The following is a 24,719-nucleotide window of genomic DNA, read 5'->3' on the forward strand; positions in this document are numbered from 1 at the left end:
TTATTTTAAGTGAGAAAGGAAAACTACCTGTATAACGTAAGAAATAAGAAGACTACAGATTCAAAAGACAAGCCAGGAAGGGGGTTACAGCACAGCAAATGTGACCCATTTTGTTTTGTTCATTTATCATGGGAAAAAGATTAAACTACATATATTAATGAAGCAGTTTCACCCATGTTTAGTCAAAAATATTGAAATCCAGGGAAGTTAAATTTGGCATTAAACTTTAATAGAGATCTAAATTTGGAGCTACTCATGTTCTTACGGATAAGCAAGCACTTAATTGCTTTGCTGGATGGGATTCCACTAAGAGCACTGCTACCGCTGATTTGTTGAGTTGTTAGTTGAGAGGTTTTTTTAGAGAGCAGGAGTTTAGCATCTACTGGTTTGCATGAGTAGTTTTCACACACTAATCTGTTAAATGTGGTGAAGAGGAGATTTTTGATCCCTTTTAATGTACACCCAGTCACATTTGGCTAACTGGCTGTTTCTGGGGCAAAGAAAGGGTGTATATATATCACACAACAGCATTTTCTTCAATAAATCAAACTGTTTTCTCATTTACCTCAAGCCATGTATATGCTACAGGCAAGAAGCTGCTGTATGTTTAATGTGAATAACAGAGCTATTATATCAAGTCCATTCCCAGTGTGTTTCCTCTGACATCAGTGACTTCAGTGGATTTATTCCAGGGATGAACTTGGCTATTCCTGTTCTATGTAGGTAAATCTTCAGGCAGTGCTAATTAAAAGAATGTCAACTGATTTTACCATTCCGTTATGCTGGACTTTGTAAAGGTTATTTATATCATTCTACATCAGGCGCAGTAAGAGAATATTTCTGGTGGCAGTTCATCTATTAAAATAGCTGCAAAAAAATGTAAGCACTGGAACTAAAAATAAAACTTTGTTTCTCAACAGAGCAAGTGGCAGCCACATGCATAATTTCAAATTTTAGCATTTTAATGTTTACTGAATAGAAATTGCATCGCCTTCATTATGTTTTAAGCACTACCATGTTACTGATGGAGTAACTACTGTTAAGTGGAAGCCAGATGTAAATGTACTAGTATTCACAAAGACTTTCTGGCAGAGGTGGAGGTTGTTTCCTATGCTTTGATTATCTCCTGGCTTTAAAACAAGTGACACAGAAAAAGTTTTCTGGTGTGTGTTTACTGTGGAATATAGATTTTCTGTGTGAGCTGACTGTGACCCTTGCCTAAGATTATTAATAGATGACCTTACATTCACGTGTTTGTGCTTACCCTGTATTTGTTCAAGCACATTCTATAAACCTTTACAATGAGCTTTTCTATTATAAAACACAAATGACTAAGACCTCTGTTAAATTAAAACTTGACTGTATCGTTTGAATGTTCAGTTCACTTTCTTTTTTTCCAATTCAAGCATAAATAACAGAGGTCGTCCTCTCAGTTACGATGCTCCCTTTACTAATTAGGGGTTGTGAAATGCTGGAGATGCAGCTCAGTAACTGGCCATCATGCAGCACTGAAGAATATTCTTCAGAAAGGACAATGTTTTTCAGAGCAACTTATGTAAACATCTGGATATATCACAGGCTGTCAGCTCTCAGCCTCAGTGGCCATGTTCAGGTTTGTTGACAGTGGAGACAAAAAAACCCTCTTAAGATAGTCACATCATCCTTAACGGGTAAAAATGGTTTATTTTCCAGTCTTATACTAAAAATCAGTGCTTTTTGTGCTAGCATTATATATCCATATAGCTTCTAAAAGCAAGCAAAACATGTTGAATAAGATCAATGCTATATTGGTTTGCTAGTGCCAGAACTTTTCAACTTGCTGTTTGATGGGGCTTGTTTTGTGCATGGAAAAAAAGGTTCACACAAAAGAGACTCCAATCTGCTTTTATCTGCTGTAGTTCTGATTTTATATTTGTTGTCTTACTCCTAAAGTTAGAACAGTTTTTAGAGTAGCTTCAGGATGAGATTCAGCTATGCTGGCTGCCTACAGACCCTGCACGACTGAGTGCCAGCACACACTGGGCACCTTTTCTTTCCTTCAGCGAGGTCTCTGACAAGGGGACACGGAGCTATTCCCTTCAGGAATGCCACCACATGTACCACAGTGCCACTGAGGGATTTTTCCTATGCAAAAAGCATCCCTACATAACCTTAGGAAACCTGATGATCCAGTGCTGATCCAACAGAAACTTTTCTGGTAAAATGAGAACTTGTATTGGACTTTTTAGATTACTTTCTGTCTCCAAACTCCACAACAGTTTCAGGCTTGAGCCAGCAATATTCTATTATAGTTTATTCAAGTGCTTAAAGAGAATATTATTGTCATGGATGTCTTTCTCAGGTACTTGGAACCACATCCTTTCAGTGTGCACTCACGATATAGTTGTTAATAAATGTCTAAGCATCCAGTGGCCCACTAAAGGGCTTGCAGTGGCACTAATTTCTTTGGCTTGCTTTTTGAGACCGACAATGATTTTCTTAGGTTTCCAGCCTGTAATTCAAAGACACTCCTGTCTGTCCAGCTAATGAAGTGAGAACAACTCTATCCGTAATGCACTAGTTCTTTCCTGAGTAACACGCTATCAAGAGACAGTCTGAGGCTTGGACACCTTTAAACATGACAGTCATTTATATTTAGAAGCTTCAAATTAAACAGGATAAAGGAAATGAAGTAAAATTAAAATATACAAATTCACGGTACTCGGAAAGCAGCTAGTGGATTTGTTCATGTTATTGGAGAGCTTTGGTATAAAGACAGATAGACTAAATAATAGAAATCTTACCAGCATCCCCTGATAGAAATCACAGACTGACAGTTCAGCCTATCATTTTGTAGAAGATTCTCAGAGAAGTGTTTTCTTTGCAGCTGAGAAGACAGAAACACATTATGCATGCTTAAAGTCAATGCAAGGAAACAGAGCCCTGCAAAACATATTTAATATAGGTTTGATTTCCTGTGGAATGCTTTCCAGATGTTCTCTCAAACAGGCCTCTAAAAAATGATGTGAGGTAATTTTTTTGCAAACAGAAAGAGAAAATTCTGGTTTGTGTCACTGCATCTGAGAATCACTGTTCTAATTCTTTATTGCATTACCTTGTGCTCAGGATTTGCACCATATTTTTCAAAATTGGTTTTATTACACAAAAGGTCAGTAGTATAAAAATATTTATATTACCCAATTGCAAATAAATCATAGTTGTTTAGAATCACATTTGAGCTTCGTAGTTTTCCTTAAACCCAAAGGAGACCTAATGTATTAAATTAAAATTACTCTCATGCACGATCTTGAGACACTTAGAGGATTTAACTAACATTGATAAACTATGAGATTAGTGTTTTGTTAAGTTCTTTCGATTTTCTGTAGCGGACATTGTGTAAAAAGATCTAACACGCATCTAGCAGAGGACATGAGCAAGGGGAAAGGATAATATTAACAGAAAATGGTGTATAACTCACTTTATTTTGCTTTGCATAAAATACAATAATAGAACATGGGTGTGGGGTATGTTTACTTGAGAGCACTTGTTACTCAGAAAAATGACGTTTGTTAGTAGAAAAATAGAATGTTTGTACTGTTAATTTTAAAATATAGATATGCATAGATGGAAATATTTTTCATTTTGCATGACTGAATTTCTAACAGTTAGCTCTCCATTATCTGGGGTACTAGATGTCTGGAAGGCCCTTGGTAAACACAAAGCCTGGACGGGTGCTGGCAGACACGGTGGGGAACACGGTGCAAACAGTCAGCTAGCCAGTTTGGGTTGAGCGTGGGTGCTCAGCTGGAGGAACCAGCTTTGGTGGACTCTCATGTCTGTGCCTGGTGCTCTGAGCAAGCATTTGTGATGCTAAGAGGCATCTGAATTAATCTTGTGTGGTCTCTGGTTGCTTCTGTATCCAGTTATTCCACAATCCAAATAGGCTGCCTGTACGTAATTGGGGATTGTCTGTATTTTGCTTCCAGATGAACAACACAATTTTTAGAGATAAATCGAATCCAGAATCAAATATTTGCGTGGGCTTAGGCTGCCAGTCATTTAAAATAACAAAACAGAAGCAAAACCAGATAAAAACCAGCTTCTTTCAGTTAGTAGCTGGTATTTGGTGTCCAAGATCCTGTAATGTTTTCTGCCGGTGTTACAAAAGACTTGGATCTGCTCGGGTGGGAGAAACTGCTTTCAATATTCAGGTCTTGAGAGCCAAATGGTCTGCCATCAAATCTTTACTTTTTTACCCTTCCTTCCCACTTCCCAAAAGGTACAAATGCTGAGCTATGTGTCAGGGTGGAGCGTGGGCTGGGGGCTCCCTGGGATCTGTGGGGACTCCCCTGGGACAGGCAGGGTGTGGGGCAGCTGGGGACAGCCCTGGGGACGGGCTGGGACATCAGCCCACCCGGGGACCTGGCTCAGTGGGTCCATGGCTGGGCAGGGCAGTGCAGGGCTGGAGACCAAGGTCCTACAGCATCGCTGGGGCAGCGACTGAAGCCTGGGGGAACTGGAACGGGGTCCTGAGCCATGGCTGGGTAGGGGAAGCCCCGGGGCTGGGCAGGGACAGTAGTGCCGGCAGGGCCCGGACACTGTCATTGCTTGAGAAGGAGGGTAGCAATCAAAAGAAAACGAACCTTTTTGCTGTTTAATAAATATATGTTAAAATGACCATTTAAAAAAACTGTCAAAATTTATAGTTGCTCACAGGTGCTCAATATTGTGTGTATGTAACTAAGGAGGTATGAGATGTATTAGTATTACACAGCTCTAGTGGCTTTTAATGAAAAAAAAATGGGTCAAAACTATATTACTAGGTGCTGGGAGGGTCATCTTTCTTGTGATGGAGCTACTCTGAGGCTTTTTTCGGCTCACTGGTTGATAGAGTATCTTATGTAGCCTTTGCCTCATTTTCTCGCTGCCCACTCACTGTGTGTTTATGAAACAAAGAGAAAATGAAAAGCTTCTCCAACACAGAAGCCATTAGTTTGGCCACATACCAACCCCTCTTGCCTCTATTGCATCCCAGCAGAAATAGCACTGCCCAAGCTATACGGGAGCTATTTGTAGCTACAGAGGAGGATACTGCATTTGACCCCCACAAAAGAACAAGTATTTTGGCTTGTTTTTTTTTCTCTAATGGTGTCATTTATCACTGTGACACATATTCATTGACTTAGTCTGAATTTTTTCAGTGTCAGATTTATACTTCTTTTCTGTTTTGAATATTGATGCAGCATTTCCCTTACGTGACTGTACTGTGTCTGCCAAATGGTGTCTAGACGCTAGAGCAGCTTTGACTAATTAGTGTAGTCACCCCAGTCACTCAGCTTTGGCATTTGCGTACTCTTTATGTTACTGCTGTCGTGCCATAAATAGGTACCTAAACACAAGCAGCAACGTAAAGAGAAGTCCAGCATGTCCAGTCCAGTCTCTTTAGGTCCACCTAAAGAGAGGTGAGCATGTCCAGTCTTCATCATCGAGGTCTAACATCCAGGCTGACATCACCGAGGTGAGCACAGAGGACAGCAGCCGTCACTCCCTGCGTTCACTAACAGGGCAGGTAATTGTGACCACTCACTTGGACATCGCAGCGTATGTGCGTGCAGTCAGCGGGAGATCTGGATTCAATGTCGTTCTTGGCCTGAAGATCATCTCTGCAAAGGCAAGGCTCAAAGAGAAGACTTCTCTCTCTCCAGGCTCAGCCCCTGTGTACCAGCAATGAAGTCCTTCCTGGGGAGGACTCACATATCTGGTTTATAGAGTTGCTTTCCAACAGGCTGTGATTTACACCAGATCCAAACTAAAACTACAGTTTTAGAAATTTTCCACAACTTCATCATTTATATCATGCTTTTAAATATTGCACCAGTGCTGAAGCTGAGTTGACCAGCTTTAAAGAGGGAGAACTGATAAATATCAAAGATAACTTCAGAACATCAAAGAACTTTTACAAAACCTTGAGAATAAAAAATAGTGAAAACCTAATCAATGTTGCCTACGCAACAGGCTGTGCTAATATAAAATTAAATTGCCTCAAAAATTATATGCAGATTAAGCACAATACTGCTATTAACAAAGCTTATTTGTAAGCAAAATTTGAAAGTTTTTATTTATCCTGCTGAGTATTTGAAGAACCACTATCATAAGGAAAACAAATTAACTTTGTTTTCTTTGTATTTTTAACTGTTACAAATGATTTTACTGCTGCTAATACAAAGCATTAGAGAATAGCAGGTTTGGGATTTTTTTTCTTTTCTACTCAGAAAGACTGTTTATTGTTTGAGCAGATTTTCTTTGAATTTGCCAGTAGGATTATTCTTATTTTTTTCAGTTAGTGGTATACAAAATATTTAAAGTAAGCTTTCCAGGAGATCTGCAGTTTACTTTGAGGAGATTTTCCAGGGCTAAGATAGGACTCATTTAATTTGTGGATTTTTTGCCCTACAAAGAGAAGATTATTATTTTTTTTTTCTTCCTGGGAAGAAGATTTCTGGGTGGTTCTCTTCAGTTCCTTTTTTTTATGCAAGGGAAAGGAAAAAATCCTTAATGTTGCTATGCACAAAGAGGATTTGTGATTCTTCAACAGACAAAGAAATTAATAGTTCCTTTTAAATGTAGTCCTGCTACATGTTATGTACAATATAAACTGCCTGTCTCTCTCTATCCAGCCATCTAGTAAATAGATACATATATGTATTTTTACACATGTAAAATTGCGCTCACCTGGAGGCACACATGTTACAAGCTCTGTTTGTTCTCTAGATTACCAATCATGGGTTAGATGCTTACCCACAAGTTACTACCTACAAGTTGCTTCCTGCTGAAGGAACACTAAGTTAACACAGTACACATTTTTTGTAGGACTGCTATCATCCGATTGTTCTTTTTCAGCATCCCGGAAAGGATTGTCTCTTTTACCCAAGCAATTCTTAATATCATGTGCAATACTTAAGGATAAACTATAATATGGTTCCTGCTTAGGCTAATTTGTCTCCTCTAGATAAATAGCAGTACCACTGTTTTGGTATTGCTGATGAGTGCACTTTCATCAGTGCCACTATACTGGAAATGTTTGGGGCTAGATCTTCAGTGAGCGTTAATCAGCAAGTCTTCACTGAAAATGATGGAGTTATTTTATGGCAGATGGAGGTCTGCCTTTGTTTTTATTTGCTGGCCTTAACTTTATCTCCAGTGGAAATGAATCCACATAAATACCAGGTATAGTTAACAGCTCAGGAGAGAGTATGAACTTTGATAGTGTGAAGTTTGGATGACTCACTAGGGAGGAGGTGTGTGGTGATGTCCAGTACTGCTTGGACCAGAGTTATCTGAATTATATTTGGCTTATGAAAACTTAAATGTGCAACGTTGTCAGATCATTACCTTTTATCACCACAAAAATTCTTCAGAAATTAACACAGAAATCAAGCTGTATGCAAGAGGGATCAGCAGAGCAATTTTTAGCCTCCTTTAGGGTTTACAACAAATAAATTCTTTAAGCAGACTGGGTAGTAAATGACTGGTATTATTCCATAGTTATCAGTCCTTAAAAACATTTAGAGAAGAGGAATGTATTAAATGATCTCTGGACCAATGCATCTAATAATCTAAGGGAGAAGCGGACATTTAAGAATGATGAAATGATTGCAAGAAATGTTTTCAGGATTTTCGAGATGCTGATCATATAATTGCAGCTCCAGAAAGATGTATTTGTGGTCACATAAATAATGACATTTAAATCTCAGGAGCTACTTTGTTTTAGAAATGCAAAAATACTGCACATAGAGCAGGCTTGCTCCTTCTACCATGGCAAAGGTATTTCATACTAGATAGATGTAATAGGTTCTCTTCTGTCCTAAAACAGACCTCATCCAGGTACTAGTAGAATTTGTAAAAACCTTAGAACTGTCAACTGCCTTTGTTCCCAGTTGCTCAGAAGGGTGGATCCAAGCCACTATCTTAATTATTGACTGAAGGAGGAATCACTGCAGTGACACAGGGTTTCCTTGGCAGATTTTCTTCATGGTGCTGCTATTTATCTTTTCCCATACCTTGGAATCCACTTCTTCTCAACCTGTCCCCTAGTAGCTACAGTATATATTCACTGGCAAAGTAGAGATTTTATGTAAAATTAGAAATTTATGTATACATATAGGATGTCTTGAAGGATCGGTAGAGACCTTGACTTTTTAAAGCTCTTAAAGGCAACTGGGTACAGATATATATCTCAAGGTTAAATGGTTAAATAAGGGAAGGGAGGGAGTGAAAAGCTTACAGTTGACTGGGGTTTAAAGGCAACCATGGATTGGCTGGTGTCAGTACAGTTAGGGAGGGATGGAACTAAAAAGAGGTCATGAGAACATCTCAGATAAATTCAGGTGCAGTTTGCATACAGTCTATTTATAGGATGCTTTCTCAAACTAAGCCTGTGAACCTTTTGAAGTTTGCCCATCACTATTTTCAGGCCAATTAATGATGTACATCCAATCCCATTCTGAGATAAGTAAAACAATAAAGCGAACAAAGATAATTAGTCTCTGGAGCATGTAAACAAATAAAGAAAATCACTTGCAAATCACTGGTTTCTGCTAAGTTTTGTGGTTTTGTTGCAAAAGTGAAAAAGAGCATTTATATTGCAAATCTACATCATGCTAGAGCAGTGCTGAAAATGCATAGATTATACTATTCTGATTTTGAGAGGGCTTTGCAAAGATTAAGCACCTGATCCTGAAACATCACTGTGAGTTGTTATATGCAAAAGAACATTTTCACCCCTTTTTCGAAGATCAAAGTAAGGAGGTTAAATTATTTTGTTCATGGAGATAAAGGTTTAAATGACCCTATAAATAAACAAAAGTCAGTGCTCCAAGTTTACAAGTCTAAATGAAAGCACTAGTGGAGCTGAAGAGAGCAGGCCAAGATGGGCAGGAGAGCGGCCGTAGGATGTGGGACCTTGACCCGCTTCAGTGATGCCTCTCAAATTTTACAGACCTGAATGGGAGCATTATATGGCCTTTAAAGTGCAAATAACTAGAAGAGTTCCTGGCTGCTAGTACTTTTTGTTGTTGTTGTTTTCCTGCATCGTAGTAATCTGTTAATCGCCATACAGCTTCAGCCCTAGCCTTAAAGCACTTCCTATAAGTAAGCAGTGCTCTCCCACTCTTGGACATGGCGTAACTGAGGTAAGTGAAGATAATACGGCCATTCAGCAGCAGAACTTGATGCAGAGCACACACACCCTTCTTCTCAGCCCTGGGCTCAATACTGTAGACTTTGGATAAATGCACATTTTACAAGAACAAATAGATTCTCAGTACCATGGCTCCGGGGGGCTGTGGAGACCATGCATCTGGGTCTGCCTGCTACCCCAGTTCAGCCAGCTGGTTCTGCAGGCCAGTCCAGAGCAGGGGTAAGCCCCTTCCCTGGAAACTCAGGGCAGTACCAAAGCAAGTCCTGCCTCAAGTCATGTAGTAAGAGGACTCTGTGAGCACAAACATACCGTTTTGTTTAATCAGTAAAACAGCAGAAACTGTGTTCTGAATCTGTAGAGTAACAGATTCCAGTTAGAGGTCAGATCCAGGCAAAATATCTGCTCATATGATAAAACCGGTCTTTGTCTTTTTTTTTGGCATGAAAATGCAGAGCATTTCTTTTAGTAAAGGGCAGGCGTTTCCCTGTTGTTCTGTCCCTTTCACTGTTTTGTTACGCTGTTTTGTTCTGACTTCAGAAATGGATTCTGGAAAGAGATGCGTCTCAGAAAGAGATTCTCATCAGCTGAAATGTGTCCAATATATATTTAAGTTAAAGAATATTAAACCTGGTCCAGAAATAAAGAATGTAAAAGGCAAGAATGCCTGCAGGCTTGATTTTTAAAGATATGCGTTTTTCTTCATGTTGCAGATCTCGCCTTGCAGATTTCTTCACAAACTGCCAGCCTGAGTCACGGTCTGTTAGTAGCTGTCTGAAGGAGAACTATGCTGACTGCCTCCTCGCTTACTCGGGGCTTATTGGTAAGAAAGGAGGGAAGGGTGAGGGGCTTGCTCAGTCTAATAAAAACTGTATTTTGAAGGCCCACACAAAATAAAAACTGTGCAATATAATACTGTACAGTATGATACTAGGCAAAATGCTCCACCTGAGTGTATTGGCTTTGTTTTATCTTAAAGAGATCCCTGGGGTAAATTTGTGCATTGCAAGGAAATTAATGATAGAAGATAAGGAGAGAAAGATGCTTGAATTTGAAATAAATTCAAGCTTAGAAAGTAAAGTTTATTAAGGTGGTTGAATTTGGACAGGATTGTGAAGTAGGAAGTTAAAAAGAATAAGTGAAACTGCAGCTTGGTTGATTTTGCAGCTGTTATCAGAATGTTGGGTAAATACCTCTTGGTCTTCAGGGAAAGTCTGCAGGACATTTGAGGAATGAGACAACAGACTAACCCGGCCTTGTTTCACTGCTATTCTTTCCATGATGTCCTTCTGTCCACTCTAAATGTTTTCTGAGATGCCTGTCAATGGAGGTGAACTGAGACCAAATTTATGTCCTGAAATCCTCTTCCCTCCCCAAAATAATTAATTTTGTTTTCTGTCACCCTTCCTGCCTGTCAACAGGCACAAGGATGCCTTTATGCAAGCCAGATTCTATATACCACATGCAGGTTTTGATTCCTGAAAGACAGAGATCATCTCAGGGAAGGTGAACTTGTAGAAATACCATGGTTGGGCAATAAAGAATAAGTGAATGTCAAAACTCTGAAACAAACTAATTTTAAAGGCCACCAGATAAGATGTTTTTAAGCTTACAGCCTGCACCTGCTGCGATGCAGTAATATCCCCTTCTGTTGGGCGTGAAGGTCCCAGCTGAGGCCCTGAAGCAGATCCTGCTGTTAAATAAATGTCTCTGGAGATAATATCCAAAATAAGTTGGTTTTGCTGAAAAATGACTGAAAGCTATATTCGCTGGCTTATTGTTATCATTCTTACTACTCTAGCAACTAACAAGTGAGGTAAGTCCATGTGGCAACTGGTAAAATAAGATGTGATGGTTTCAAAGGATATGCTTCTATGACTTAAGAGATGAAGACAATATGCAAAGGGTATAACATATAAGCAGTTATGACAGCATGTCATTTGACTCTAAAACAAAGAATTGAATAGCCTTGAAATCTGATCTAGTCAATGAGATTAAGAAGTCTAGCTGCTGGCAAAGAGTAACTGTTACTAATAGATACTTCTGGGTAAGAGCTGCCAAGAAGTTATTGCTGGACCTAGTGAATTTTGCTGGCAGTTTTCTTGGATCCATTTTTCAATTTAACCCCAAGGATGACCCAGTTCCTACAATCAGGTGGTTTTGCATTACTGTGGATGACCATGCTGCAAAACACTGTCACACATCAGAAATGTGGAGTGGATCTCTAAGGAATTGAAATCAAAAGGAGATCTGATTTTCAAAGGGAAAAATAAACATTTTTCTTCCTGCTAGCCCCTAGACACGTGCAAAAAGATGGGTATGGACTAGTGTTACCTGAGTTTTTACTTCTTGGTAATAATTCTGATAAACCAAGAAAATTACCAACCCAAAACTTCTATGTGCTGAAGCAGTAAATTTCTACTTCTGATATCAAGCTGGTATAAAAGTGGAGTAAATTATGTGAAGATCATCAAATTTGTAAGGTGCTGAGATAGAAATCAGAGGTACAATATTTCAAATATCTGCTTAATATATATAAAACACAGGACAAAGAGATAGATGGACTGTGGGTAAGAAGCTGTTACAGATCCATTCATTCATCAGAGCTGAAGGATCTCCAGGTGTTTTAATTACAATAAAATATTGTTCATTAAGATAAAATATTATTTCATTTAGCTATTACATTAAATGTAGCAAAAATTGCACCTCCATAGAGTTTTTTCAGGAAATTGAGGATTCTCTGTGGAAGGTACAGTGGATGTGATTCTGCTGTTGCATACAGTGATGTAAATCAGAGTTAACTTCACTGAAATCAGTGAAATAAATTACTTAAGTAGGAATAGAGTCGGGCAGTTTTTCTATCAGGTGCTTTACCAGTTAAATGGAGAACAATCTCTATAGGATTCTTTATGGTTTGTATCAGGTTGTTAATTTTAAAGTTACATATATTATACAGAAATTTTGATAATTCATTGCTTTAGGATCCTTGTCACAATAATAAATTCATTAAAAAAAAAGAAAAAATATAAAAATTATTAAATGTAGACTGAGATTGGAGATAGCCATGTTTGAGATTCAGTGCTTTGGTTACAGCCTAGTTAAGCCATCTGGACCTGTCTGCACTCCCACATCAGTGGTTGACTTCAAGATCTGCTTTAGCTTTCACTTTCTGACACATTTTCACTTGTTTTCCATAAAATCCATCTAATTTCCCTGGGATTCCCAGGAATTCCATGAGAGTTTATGTGAATAAACTGTAGTTGCATTGGGTCAAAGGAACTCCAGTCACACGACCCTCCTCCTGGACTTACCATCCATCTCCTCATTCTTAATTGACCCTAATTTGAGCAACTTCTTGGCTATGTTCAGGTCTAAAATCTGGAGACCTGACTGTCTCCTACTGAGACCAGCACAAACCTATTTGATAGAGAGAACACAGAAAACTAAGCATGCCCTATTTTACTGTCAACCACCATGGTTTCTCTGATCCGTTAGTGTCCTTCAGCAGAATTTCCAAGATGCCAGCTAGCAGGAGGGCGGGGAGGAGGGGAAGGCACACACATTGCAGGGAAAAAAGAAAATCCACCCCAGGAAACCAAGCATATAATCCGCTTGGGTTCACATCTGCCCCCAGGTTTAAATGACAGGCTGATTTTCTACTAGCTGCTCTTTCAGCCACTCTGTTTTTGCTGGATGTACAGTTTGTGTGCTGTGTATACATGTTCCTTGTCCTGTCTTTCCTGTATTCATCAACCCTAATCGTAGCTTGGTATCTGTTACACTTTTAGCCCCTGTCTTGACCCATTTTAATTACCTTGTTACCTCTTTGTGATAAGAATGTCTTACCTCAGTGACCTTTTTAATTTCCTCAATACCTTTCTATTTTTTTAACCCTTCACTAAGAGTTTGCTACTTAGTTGTTTTGGTTTTTTTAAGCCTACTGTTTTCTTTCCATTTGCAAAATTCTCTTGATTTTAGTTTTCTCTCACTCCTTTTCAGATCATGTCTCATGGTTGAAATAGTGTACTGAACCATCAAATGGATAATGGACAGACATTTTCATTTGTTTTATTTTAATTTAAAATCATTTCTCTTCTTATTTATCTACTGTCAAGTTTTCATTAATGGTGGAAATGATATTTGCCTATTTTACTAATTTCTCTACTTCCATTTAATAAATTTTGAACTGTGCTATTTACTCATGTGCTAATCTCATGTAGAACTTGAGCAATTATTACTGCAACTATCAGTTAAAAGTTGGAAGTAGATAAAGGTATGGAATTGAATTCTAATTTAAGAACATCCCAAAACAAGACAAAAGATGCTTTTTGTGAGTTTGGCAGTGGGACTGCATTCATTTTCACATACATTACTGCCTTTCTCAGGCCAGCCCTTAATGTCTCTTCTCCTTTGTCTCCCACGTCATGTATGAAGCAGTTTGCATGTTGATTTGTTCAGTTCCCAGCACTGCCTGGTGACTGAAAGGCTATTTGACGTCATTCTGTGATTTGTGTTATTTCTAATGTTCCTTTTTTTAGCTTGGTGTTTGATAGCCCTGTCCTGTGTGGTATTGCAGACTCTGGAACCCTGGGCCTATGGACCAAATTTTCTCTGCTAGTGTACACTTTGGGTCTCTAATATTTATCCTTCATCTATTCCATCTTCTTAATTACTACTTTGATGTCAGTTTTGAGGACATTTGATCACATTTCCTCATGATATATAGCCTGTCCTGGAACTGTAGATTACCAAATGAGGAACATGTTTCCTGAAACAGCTGTCATCAGTACAAGCCTAGAAAACCTGCCCTTTTTAAAGTAATTTTTCCTATTTGGTCAGACAAATAAAAGAAAGGTTCAAACTTCTCAATCCTTAGGGAAGTTTGAAATCTCTGACCAGCTGGGGCAATGCCTTCAGTGAGACTACTGGTTTGAGTAAGTGCTGATCATATAACGGTTGCCTGATCCAGATGAGTGATGAACAGTTGCTGTATATCTTTTAGGACACAAAATGCATCATCTGGTTTCATTTCATTCTTGGTAGTCTTGAGTTGACATATAAATGTGAGAATGTTTACCCAAGAATTTGTAATGGAGTTAGAATGAACCCGTGGCTGAAAGTTGTTGACAATGTTTAGGAGACAATCACTATATTGAAAAATTAGCGACACAGCAAGATTAATAGTAATTTACTACCTGCAAAGAATGTACTGTGCCGTTTTATGCATGCTGGTCATGTTTTTGCTTTGTTCATCGCCATAACCCACTCTGTTGGCAGGTCCTTAATGAGCACCCTGGGGTCAACGCTCCTCCAAGACGTATTAGGGCTCCTCTTAGCATGACTAGCATTCTCTTTGCTCATGTGTTTCAGAACGTTTTTTCAAGGCTGGCTGCAGACCCAGGGAGGAAGCTCAGGTCTGGATGTCCAGTTTCAGGCATCTATTTGCAGCTAGAACAAAAATGAGAAAAAACAGAAGAGAGGAAGAAAAATAGGATTTTTGGAGTGCAACTCTAAGGGCACAGGCCCAAATATGTTTGATTTGGCAGGAAAGCCCTTTTAAGAGGTTCCCACCTTCTCTCAATCTATCCCTCCCCTGTGCCATGGTTTTCCACTTGTCAGTTTTGCTGATGCAGCTCTCTGAGGGAATGCAATATAAACCTTTTTGGAGGAAAAGAACGGGTCTTTAATGCATGAGTCATGCTACGGTCCCTAAAGTGGTTACATTCAAACAACCTGGGGTGTGAAGTGTGGCACAGGGCTGGGTGTCAAAGGGCAGAAGGAGACAGGAACTCTTTAATCTGGAAGTTAAAGTCTTGCCATGGGTCTGCATTGTGACTCCAGCTCTGAATACATGACTTACCAAGTGGTGTTTGCTATCTTCTTAGTATGGAAAGAATATTTCAACACAAAGGTTACTCACAGTACTTTACTTCACTCTTTGTTAATAGGCACAGTGATGACACCAAACTACATAGACTCAAACAGTCTCAGCGTTGCCCCATGGTGTGACTGCAGCAACAGCGGTAATGACATAGCTGAATGCATGAAATTTCTGAATTTCTTCCAGGACAATACATGCCTTAGTGAGTACAAAATTAGATATCTTTAAATGTGTTTTGGCACGTTTTCTGGAATTTCTTTACTGTTTAAGTATATTAAGATACATCAAGGCCATCTCTTTGCACATAGTAAGCATGGTTCCGCTGTAGGTGTTAGAATTAAACAAACAAGCAAATATGCCTGATACTATGGTTTATGGCCAATATTGCAAACATGAGAAGCTCTTGGAAAAAAATTCAAATAACAAAGTCGGGTCATATCATATAGAAACATGTTTACATCACAGATCATGTTTGGATCATAATAGTCAAGCAGCATATGTACCCAAAAGGTGCAACACCTGAGGGGTTCTGTACAATTTAAGAGCTTCATATAAAAAAGACATGTAGTTTATGATATGAAGGATTTGCTGTAGGTAAGTATAAATTGGATTGTGTTTGCAATTTATAGCCCAGCTTCAGGTTTTTTAGGCTACTTGATCTCAGATGCCTGGTTTTAACACAGGTCTGGATGGTACCTATTTTCAAGATTTTAAATTATAGATTTATTTTTTTTTTCAGTCAAACTCTCTTCCAAATTAGGGACTATTATAAATTTCAGAATGGCTCAGTGGAGTCGATTTTGGCAGGTTCTCTTTTCAAATTTCCTGTCTGCCTGGAGCAGCATAATTGGATGATGTGGAGTGTGCATCAGAGTTTTAATTTCAGATAAATGAGGAGACCAAAAGAGCTTGGCTTCCCTAGCCTAGCAGAACAGAACTTGAAAGGATACGTGATTGTCCTCTGAAATTGCATTAGAGGGGCAAGCCTAGGGAGGGAAAAGGATTACTTAAACCTAGAGGACAATGTTGGCACAAGATCAAAAAGGGGGATATTAGCCATACATATTTAGGCTCAAAATTGGAAAATTTTTAACCATCAGACTAAACTTAAGAACTAGGCTTCCAAAAGGAGTTTTGAGGGTAACAAATTTTTACTGGTTTTAAAAATCATAATTCATCGGTTTATGAAAAGAAGGATACGTCATTGCTTTTTTCAAAAATAGCAAATGAACTTGATAATCCAGACTGTCCCATCCAGCCCTATATACTTGAAATAATGCTAATGCAGGGTTCAGTCTGTATTTTAGTATGAATTTAGTCTGAAAATCTCCACGGGTAACTTCTCAACAGGCAGCATGTTGTGAAGACATGGGGAGATGTGCATACAAGAAGTGAGTGACTTGAGTTGCTATTTGGTACACTGTTTATTAAGCTTTGGAAGAATGAATCAATTAATCAGGATCATTCAACAAAAAAACCCAGAAAACAATTCAGACTATGATTGGGTAAAAGTTAACAATATAGCATCAGACCTTCTTCAAACCTAATGGGGCTGCTGTTTATATATACTGTAATACATCAGATTTTATTAATTTGTGAATATATTAGTTACTAGAATGTTACAGGTTCCTTCTAGAACATAAAGACAGAGCGATCCCTTGTTCTTTCATTTGCTATCAGTATAAAAGCATTAATGAAGACAAATCAAAGACATTACAGGTTACTGTGAGACAAATTATAGTCATCCTAGGTGTAAGACATGTCTTCTTCATGAAGAAATTACAGACATTTCTGGTTTAATAAAAAGTTTTTTTTCTTACAGAGAATGGGAAAAGTTCCATTTTTTTTCTAATTGTTATTGTCATTAATGGGCCTTACAGTGCCTGAAGAAAATGTCATTTGTTTATTGGATGAGATTGAAATCCCTCTCACTTTTTTTTAGAAAGAACAGAAATTCTTTTTCCACAATGGGGTGAAACTAGGAATTTCTTGCTAGTCTGTTTTGCTAAAATGTACTTCCCCTTTGTCATGGTTTAACCCCACAGGCAGCTAAAACAACCACATAGCCATTCGCTCACTCCCCTCTTCCCGCTGTGGGATGGGGGAGAGAATAAAAAAAAAAAAAAAAAGATAAAACTCATGGGTTGAGATAAAGACGGCTTAATAGGACAGAAAAGGATAATAATAATAATTAGAATATACAAAACAAGTGATGCACAGCACAATTACTCACCACCTGGACTCAATACTCAGCTAGTTCCTGAGCCACGCTGCTTCCCGGCCCACCCCCAGTTACATACAGAGCATGACGTCATATGGTATGGAATATCCCTTTGGCCAGTTTGGGTCAGCTGTCCTGGCCGTGTCCCCTCCCCGCTCCTTGGGCACCCCCCGCCTTCTCATTGGCAGGGCGGTATGAGAAGCTGAAAAGTCCTTGACTGCGTGACAACAACTAAAAACATCAGTGTGTTATCAAACATTATTCTCATCCTAATTGCTGCCTCTCCAGTTGGGGTTTGGCCAATCTTCAATTTTGGAAATCCATCTTAAGACTTTATTTTAGCTACTCTGAAAGTGAATGTCCTGGCATTCATTTACATACTCTAGAATTCCTACTGAACTGAATGGGATTCAGTATATCTACCTATCTGTTCAAAGGATTTTTTCACAGCTGCTTTATACTGCAGTAAAAATAATTGGCAAGTGGGAGTAAAAGCATAAAGTAGTGAGTTAGTTAATAAAAATTATTGAAGGGACCTTTACTAGAGCAGTTAGACACTTGAAGCACCTCCTTACAGTCATTATGATTTTTGAAATATATTTGAAATATATATGACAATTATATATATAATACATATTTAAAGTATAATTTATATGTTTGAAATATTACAAAAATATGAGGAGGGATGGAACACCTCTCCTATGAGGACAGGCTGAGAGAGCTGGGGTTGTTCAGCCTGGAGAAGAGAAGGCTCTGGGGAGATCTTATTGCACCTTTTCAATACTGAAAGGGGGCTTATAAGAAAGACGGGGACAAACTTTTTAGCAGGGCCTGTAATGATAGGACAAGGGGTGATGGTTTTAAACTAAAGGAGGGTAGATTCAGGATAGATATAACAAAGAATTTTTTTTGTGATGAGGAGGGTGAAACATTGGCACAGGTTGCCCAGAGACGTCGTAGATGTCCCATCCCTGGAAACACTCAAGGTCAGGCTGGACGGTGCTCTGAGCAATCTGATCTAGTTGAAGATGTCCCTGCTCATTTGGGGGCAGGGTTGGACTAGATGACCTTTAAAAGTCCCTTCCAATCCAAACCATTCTATCCTAGAATCATAGAATATCTCAAGTTGGAAGAGACCCATAAGGATTGAATATGATTCTATGAAATAATGAAAACCGACTAAGACCACTTTTACTTAGAAAACTGGAAGGATTGCAGGAAATTCTGTATGCTTCTTGCAAAAATGGAAACAAAGAGTTATTGTTAATTTAGGAAATTATAGGAAAATATTGCTTTATATATTGCCTTATTCAGATAAAAACAAGAAAAATATCATTCCACTCTTCCCACTTTTTCTCCATCAACCCAGCTGATTGTGGTGGCTTTTACAAATTCTTCGCTTTGCATTTTGGAGTCCTAAGAAATAATATCAGAATAAAATACATCTTTTTCAGATGAGAATTAAATGTAAATTATTTTATAAGGCAAGGAATACCACTGAGAAGAAGTATTAATAACTTCCACATATTAGTCCCTAGTGAAATTGTTTGATTTCTTGTACAAAGAATGTGAAATAAGAAATCCCTAAATCCATGTTGAATCCCCAAAGACCTGATTAAAAACTGTTTTTCTATTTGTTTATAAAAAACCCCCAACCAATTTACTGTTGCCATAAACACACTCTTTAATCCCATGAAACTATGATAAGCTTTTTAACTTTTATATTTTAAAGTTTTAGTTTAAGCATGCTTCCCTCACCTAATTATGCAGATTTTGATTGAAAACTGTAAGGAAAAGATTGTCTTAGTTAAACCATTTTGTAGTTATAGGCATATTAGTTTTACTGCAATGAGCTGTAGAAATAAATTAATATTTTGCCTGCTCTCTGGTTTTGGTTTGCTGTGTAACATCACCTGCCTGATTTAGGACATAACATTCAAACTGTATTTTAAATCTGGAAAGGAAATGTTTGAGGCCTTCAGATATTAACAAACATGATTACAGTAAGTCCTAGTGCTTCCGTCAAGAATTACTGGGAATGTTACAAAAAGGCTGCACCAGATAACTATGTGACCCCAGACTCTCAGTTTATGTTTCTGATATGTTCAAAATTAAGACATATTTTTTAGGATAAAAATTGAGTTTCTGTAAATACACATTTTCAATGGAATAATAATAATAATAATGACTAAAAAGTCAGTTCTGTTTTTTTGCCATTTGTTTAGAAATAGAAAAGTGTCTGTAATTTATTTTTACAGAGAATGCAATTCAGGCCTTCGGCAATGGTACTGATGTGAATGTGTGGCAGCCAATCTTACCAGTACAGACCACTACAGCCACAACTACAATAGCTTCCAGACTTAAAAACACAGGTTCAGAGACCACCAACAATGAAATACCCACCCACAATGATTCACCAGCATGCGCAAACCTGCAGGTAAGAGAGTCTTGTACTTGTTGCAGTGCAGAAATGAAAGTTTTTCATAGATATGTATACAAAGGAGTCTCCTGTTGCATAAATAGATGCCTGCTTAATTTGGAATGTCTGTTTATTCCCATGTTGTAATTACAAGCCAGATATATTGTAAAAATATCTTATTTTAAATCAGAAAAATACATATTTCAAAGTGGACTTTATTGCCTGTCTGACTCAGAAACAGGCATAGTATTTAACTGGTTATCACAGGTTTGGATATGAATGTGGCACTCTCCAAATCCTGCCAGGATATGTCAGATTACATTAATCCTCTGAGTAATCCAAATTCAGAGGGAACTCTTGATGTCAGCTAGCATGTCCTACTGCCTTCTTTCTTATGTTATTGCTAGTGAACTTAAGAGGTTTTTTTGACTGAGTAGATCTGGATATTAGAGAATATGTGGTGCTACAAACTTCATGGTGAAGAAGCTGGTCAAAGATAGAAGCTATTTTGAATCAGATGCGTTCCTGAACTGGGGTCAAGGTCATGCTGTGATTTTGGCCAATGGCTGTAGTGATTTTTTTGACACTTCAATTAGGCTATTCATGGTGTGTCATTGATTCTGGATTTAAAGAGGCTTATCACTTGCTGAAGGCTGTATATGCAGCTCTTAGAAAGTTTGAAGAACCTAGGCAGGAGATAACTGCAAAATCAAGGCAGGAAAGAGGTAACAGGAAATGTAAACTGAAAACATCCTTAGGCCAGATTAGAATCTTGGTTTATAAAAATTTCTAGTAGTTTAAATGCAAAATTAGGTCAGGAATAGATCAGCTGGGACTATTTATTTTTGTCTTTACAGAAGGAAAATTGCTATGTGACACAAATGAAAGTGTCCAAGTTTTAAGGTCTCATCTGGTATTAAGATACTTTTTTTCTGGATTGCCAAACTCTTCCACACTTGCAGCATTCACATTTCACTTACTTATAAAAAATTGTTTTTGTATTCTTCATATTAAACTGTATCACAGTTTCCATGTTCACTAAAATGGACAGTTTGTATCCCCTGGAAAAGTGTTTTGCTTCTTAATTTTTCCTGCATCACTCTCTCATCTTCATCCTTTTCTAGTTTCTCCATTTATTTTGCATTGACAAATATATATTAATTAACATTTTTCAGAGGCATTACGGAGTCACAAAATATATGGTCTTAATGGTAGATGGTGTTGAGTTTAGGTCCTTCTGTTTTAATTCTGTTTTTCGTATCTGTGCATTCATTATTAGTCAAGCTTTGTAAGTCATCGATGAGAGGGAGACAGTTGTAGGTATATATTTCTATATGCAGTAGTCATTTCACCAAATAGAATATGCTGAAAAGGAATGTAACCTTTTAAACCTGGAACTTGGAATATCTTGCATTTAAAGCAAGACCTTGATGGGATGTTATATTCAAAATTTCTTTTATAGGAGAGATCACGTTTTCCTTCAGTGATTGTACAGTCCCCTATAGAGTAAGGCCTCCAGATGCTACCAAAGTACATATGACAAATAACAAACTGAAGAAATGGCAAGCGATCACAGATCCCATTGGATTCAGTTTGATTTACAAATGTTCCTCAAGCCTGAAGAGATGTTCCAGTGTTTTGAAAATAAATGGAATTCTTCTTGTCCTTACTCCTGTAACTCTGGCATTTTGAAGTCACATCCCACATGAGTTTACCAGCACTGGTTTAAAGCTATGTTATGACTTCAGGTGCACCCCTGATATACTTGACACAAGAAGTAAAGGTTTGTAGGGAAAACAGCTCCCTTTGAATAAATGATCTCTGCTGTTTTGTAGAAGCTATAGATAAGTCTGCACTAAAAGGTCACTGAAGTTTTAGTGAAGGCAGTTTTATTCTTACGAAATACAAAATTCTGGTGCTCGCTACTTCCTTGTGTCAGAACTGAAACATGAAGAACAAAGCTACTCTTATATTTTAACACATTTTTCAAAAAATAACTTACAAATTGAGCCAAAACAAGCCCACACTTTTTAAGAAAGAAACCTGTGTTTGTTGGACAGTATGGTGCCACTTTGCATGTGAGACTTAAACCTCAACGCAAATTTTACAAAAGAACTGGAGGCATTCATATCGCACTTGGAGAAGGGTATTCATTCCAAGACTCTCCTCCCATGGAAAATATGCCTTTGTAGTATTTTCAAAACATGAACTGCTGTGACCAAAAGCAATCTGAAGGGCTTTGTTATATGCTTAGCAGTTGAGCTGAAAGGTTTCAAAAAGGCAATATAGCCTTGACACTGTGAAAAGTAGAATTAAAAGCATTAGTCTCAGCGCAAAAAGACAACGGCAGAGAGGGGATAAGGAAATGATCATTGAGATGCTACAAGGCTGCGTATCCTAGTTAGTGGGTTTAAAAATACAGTGAAGGAAGAAAAAGCAGGAAGTGATTGATTAATATAATTTGCCATAGAAATAAATACAGTAAGGGAAGAAAGAGCAGGAAGTGATTGATTAGTATAAATTGCCATAGAATTGAACAAATACTAACCTCCTGGGGCTGTAAAATACAGGGCACTAACCCAAACTACCAAGAGTGTCAGCGGCTGAGCAGTTTCTTGATACTTTTTTTTTTTCCCTTGACTTGTTCAGAAGGGTTGTATGAAAAGCAAGAATACACTAACGATTTTGTCGCTGTGCCATGTCCTCCTGCACGCATACAAACCTGGAAATCGGAAGGGTTGTGAATGCTTAAAGAAAATATGAGATACTCTTTGTTTACCTGTACTCAGTATTTATTTCAAATAGCTGTTGAAGGCTTGGACTTCTAAATAATTTTTATTTCAGTGATGGTGTTTAGAGATTGTTCTTCATTTCAATTTACCATTGCTACAAAAATTTACAGTTCTGCCATTATGGTGGTATTTTCTTATTTCAGACTGATACAGAGAAATACTGATTTCTGATATATGATTATTTTATGTTTACTTTTTATATATTTTTAATATTTTTTAAATTTTATGCTTATTTTATGTTTATTTATGCATGGATTTGTGTAATATACTCTTTTTACTATCCCTAAATTAAATCAGCACTCCATCTTTGCTAGTGAGATGCTTAACTTCGTCAAGCATCCTATAAACTCTTTTATAAACGTAGCTTCTAACGAAGTCTGCTAAACACAGACAGTGAATAGTGGTTAGTTTTATATAAAATTCTGAATTCAAGTATTTTTTGAGGTGCTTGACCTCTTGCAAAGGATCCTCAGCACCACATAAAAATAATTTATAAAATATTGTGAACAAGAGGGAAGATGAATGCTGACAGCATGCTCCTTATACAGGCATATTTTATTAATTAATTGGCATCCCTATCTTTTTTTGCGATAGCTTCACTCTAATGTTTTCTATTTAACTGACATATTTGTCTATCTTTCATTCTGAATTGTAACTTGTGTTCAGTACGCCAGTCAAAAAATGGTTATGGTCTTTCCATCTCACGTTCTTCCACCACTGCTTGAACCGTCATATTGGATTATTTGAAAAGGACAAAAGAATGAGTTTGGATGTGTACTCACACCATGTATTCTTCAAGAAAAATGCTGCTTCTGCATTTAGGAGAGATGCCTGGAACCGAAAGATGATAATGAAATAAACTTCAAGTGATAGAGTAGCCTAGATTAGATCAATTGCTGCTACGTCATCAGCAGACAAAAACAAAAAACTAAGACTTTTGTACTGGGTTTGCTATAATATTTTAAAGGACATTTTGCACAGACAAAAATGATAGAAGTCAAGATGGTTAAGGATGTTTAAGTCTAAATTTATGCATCGAAACCTATCAACTCCGTAGCTAGTTCTATACTTTGTTTTCCCACGTTTGTTACAAATGTCTTGCTCTAGTTGACCTTAGTTCAGCATTCAGAGGGAATTTAAGGTTTTTGTGCTTTTGAAGAAGTGTGAGTAGTGGATGTGTGTAATTGAGACACATGGCCCTTCAGACTGAAAACAAGTACTTTTCAGTCGAGTATGTGAATGTCTTTGTACTCTCAGCAGCCAAATTAAAAAAAAATGAGATAGGAATTAAAAAGCTCAAACATTTTGTGGGGAATAAGCAGGAAAAGAGAAATCTAGATACTTAAACATGTCATTTATTTCTATTTGCATCTAAGATTAGTGAGTGTTTAGAACAAACGTGGGTCATATTGCAAGCTGTTTCTTTTGCAAATTCACCACATCATAAACTTGGGACTTTAAAAAATATCTATTATGGCGAGTCGTAGGACAAGAACAGGAGACAGAACTCAGAGTTCTCTGAGGAGACTAGGACTTAAACATGGCTCAGACTGAATGTACTTTTCCTTTGTAGGTCTATCTGTTGCAGATCTTCAGCACTGTGTAAGGATCTGCTAATCTGGTGTTTGAAGTACTGTCTGTAATTATTTAATGTAGCTTACCGTGTGCTAAATATTATTATTATAAAGCATTGTGTAGGTGTTTGGAGAGGGTTAAAAGCTTCAGCGTAGTGTTCTGAGGATGAAAACACAGCAGGTGCGGAGCTTCATGGACTGGTAATTGGGTGGTGGGTGAATAAAAGCAGGAAACACGGGCAGCAGGTAGGTGTGTTGTTGCTGAGGGGATAGTACAACTGCTGAGACGGTACGCTGGAATAGAGACAAAGGGAACTCTATTTATGCCCTGTGCACCAGTATTAGCTCGCCCATATGCCTGGCACCCTCTTTTCCCCATCCCTTCACATGGCCTGTGATCTTTCTTTTTCGTTTTGTGAAAAACAATCACTGTCCTTTCAAATGCCCTGCCTGCTCTGTCCCTCGGGAGAAGTTGTACTTCTACCTCTTCCTCCAGGCATTGCACCTACACAGAAAGTTATAGTATGGGGCAAAAGATGGACAGGAATATAAAACTCCCAATGCTGAGTCAGAACAAAATAAAACAAAATAGAAAAAAGAATATTGACTAAATGTTTTGAATGAAAAGATTTAAATTTACCTCCTGTATTTCCAGGA

General features: G+C 37.9%; 1 protein-coding gene across 2 annotated transcripts in view; it reads left to right on the forward strand.

Annotated features, from left to right (window-relative positions):
- Window positions 1–24,719, forward strand: part of GFRA1 (GDNF family receptor alpha 1) — a 147,892-nt gene that overhangs the window by 100,242 nt on the left and 22,931 nt on the right. For both annotated transcript variants that reach the window (XM_075757820.1, XM_075757821.1), the window contains exons 5-7: window positions 9,889–9,998; window positions 15,124–15,258; window positions 19,536–19,714. In XM_075757820.1, coding sequence (XP_075613935.1) covers window positions 9,889–9,998; window positions 15,124–15,258; window positions 19,536–19,714 — 424 coding nt within the window. The remainder of the gene's footprint in view (window positions 1–9,888; window positions 9,999–15,123; window positions 15,259–19,535; window positions 19,715–24,719) is intronic.

Source organism: Balearica regulorum, chromosome 7, assembly GCF_011004875.1.
Source record: "Balearica regulorum gibbericeps isolate bBalReg1 chromosome 7, bBalReg1.pri, whole genome shotgun sequence".
Lineage (NCBI taxonomy): Eukaryota > Metazoa > Chordata > Aves > Gruiformes > Gruidae > Balearica > Balearica regulorum.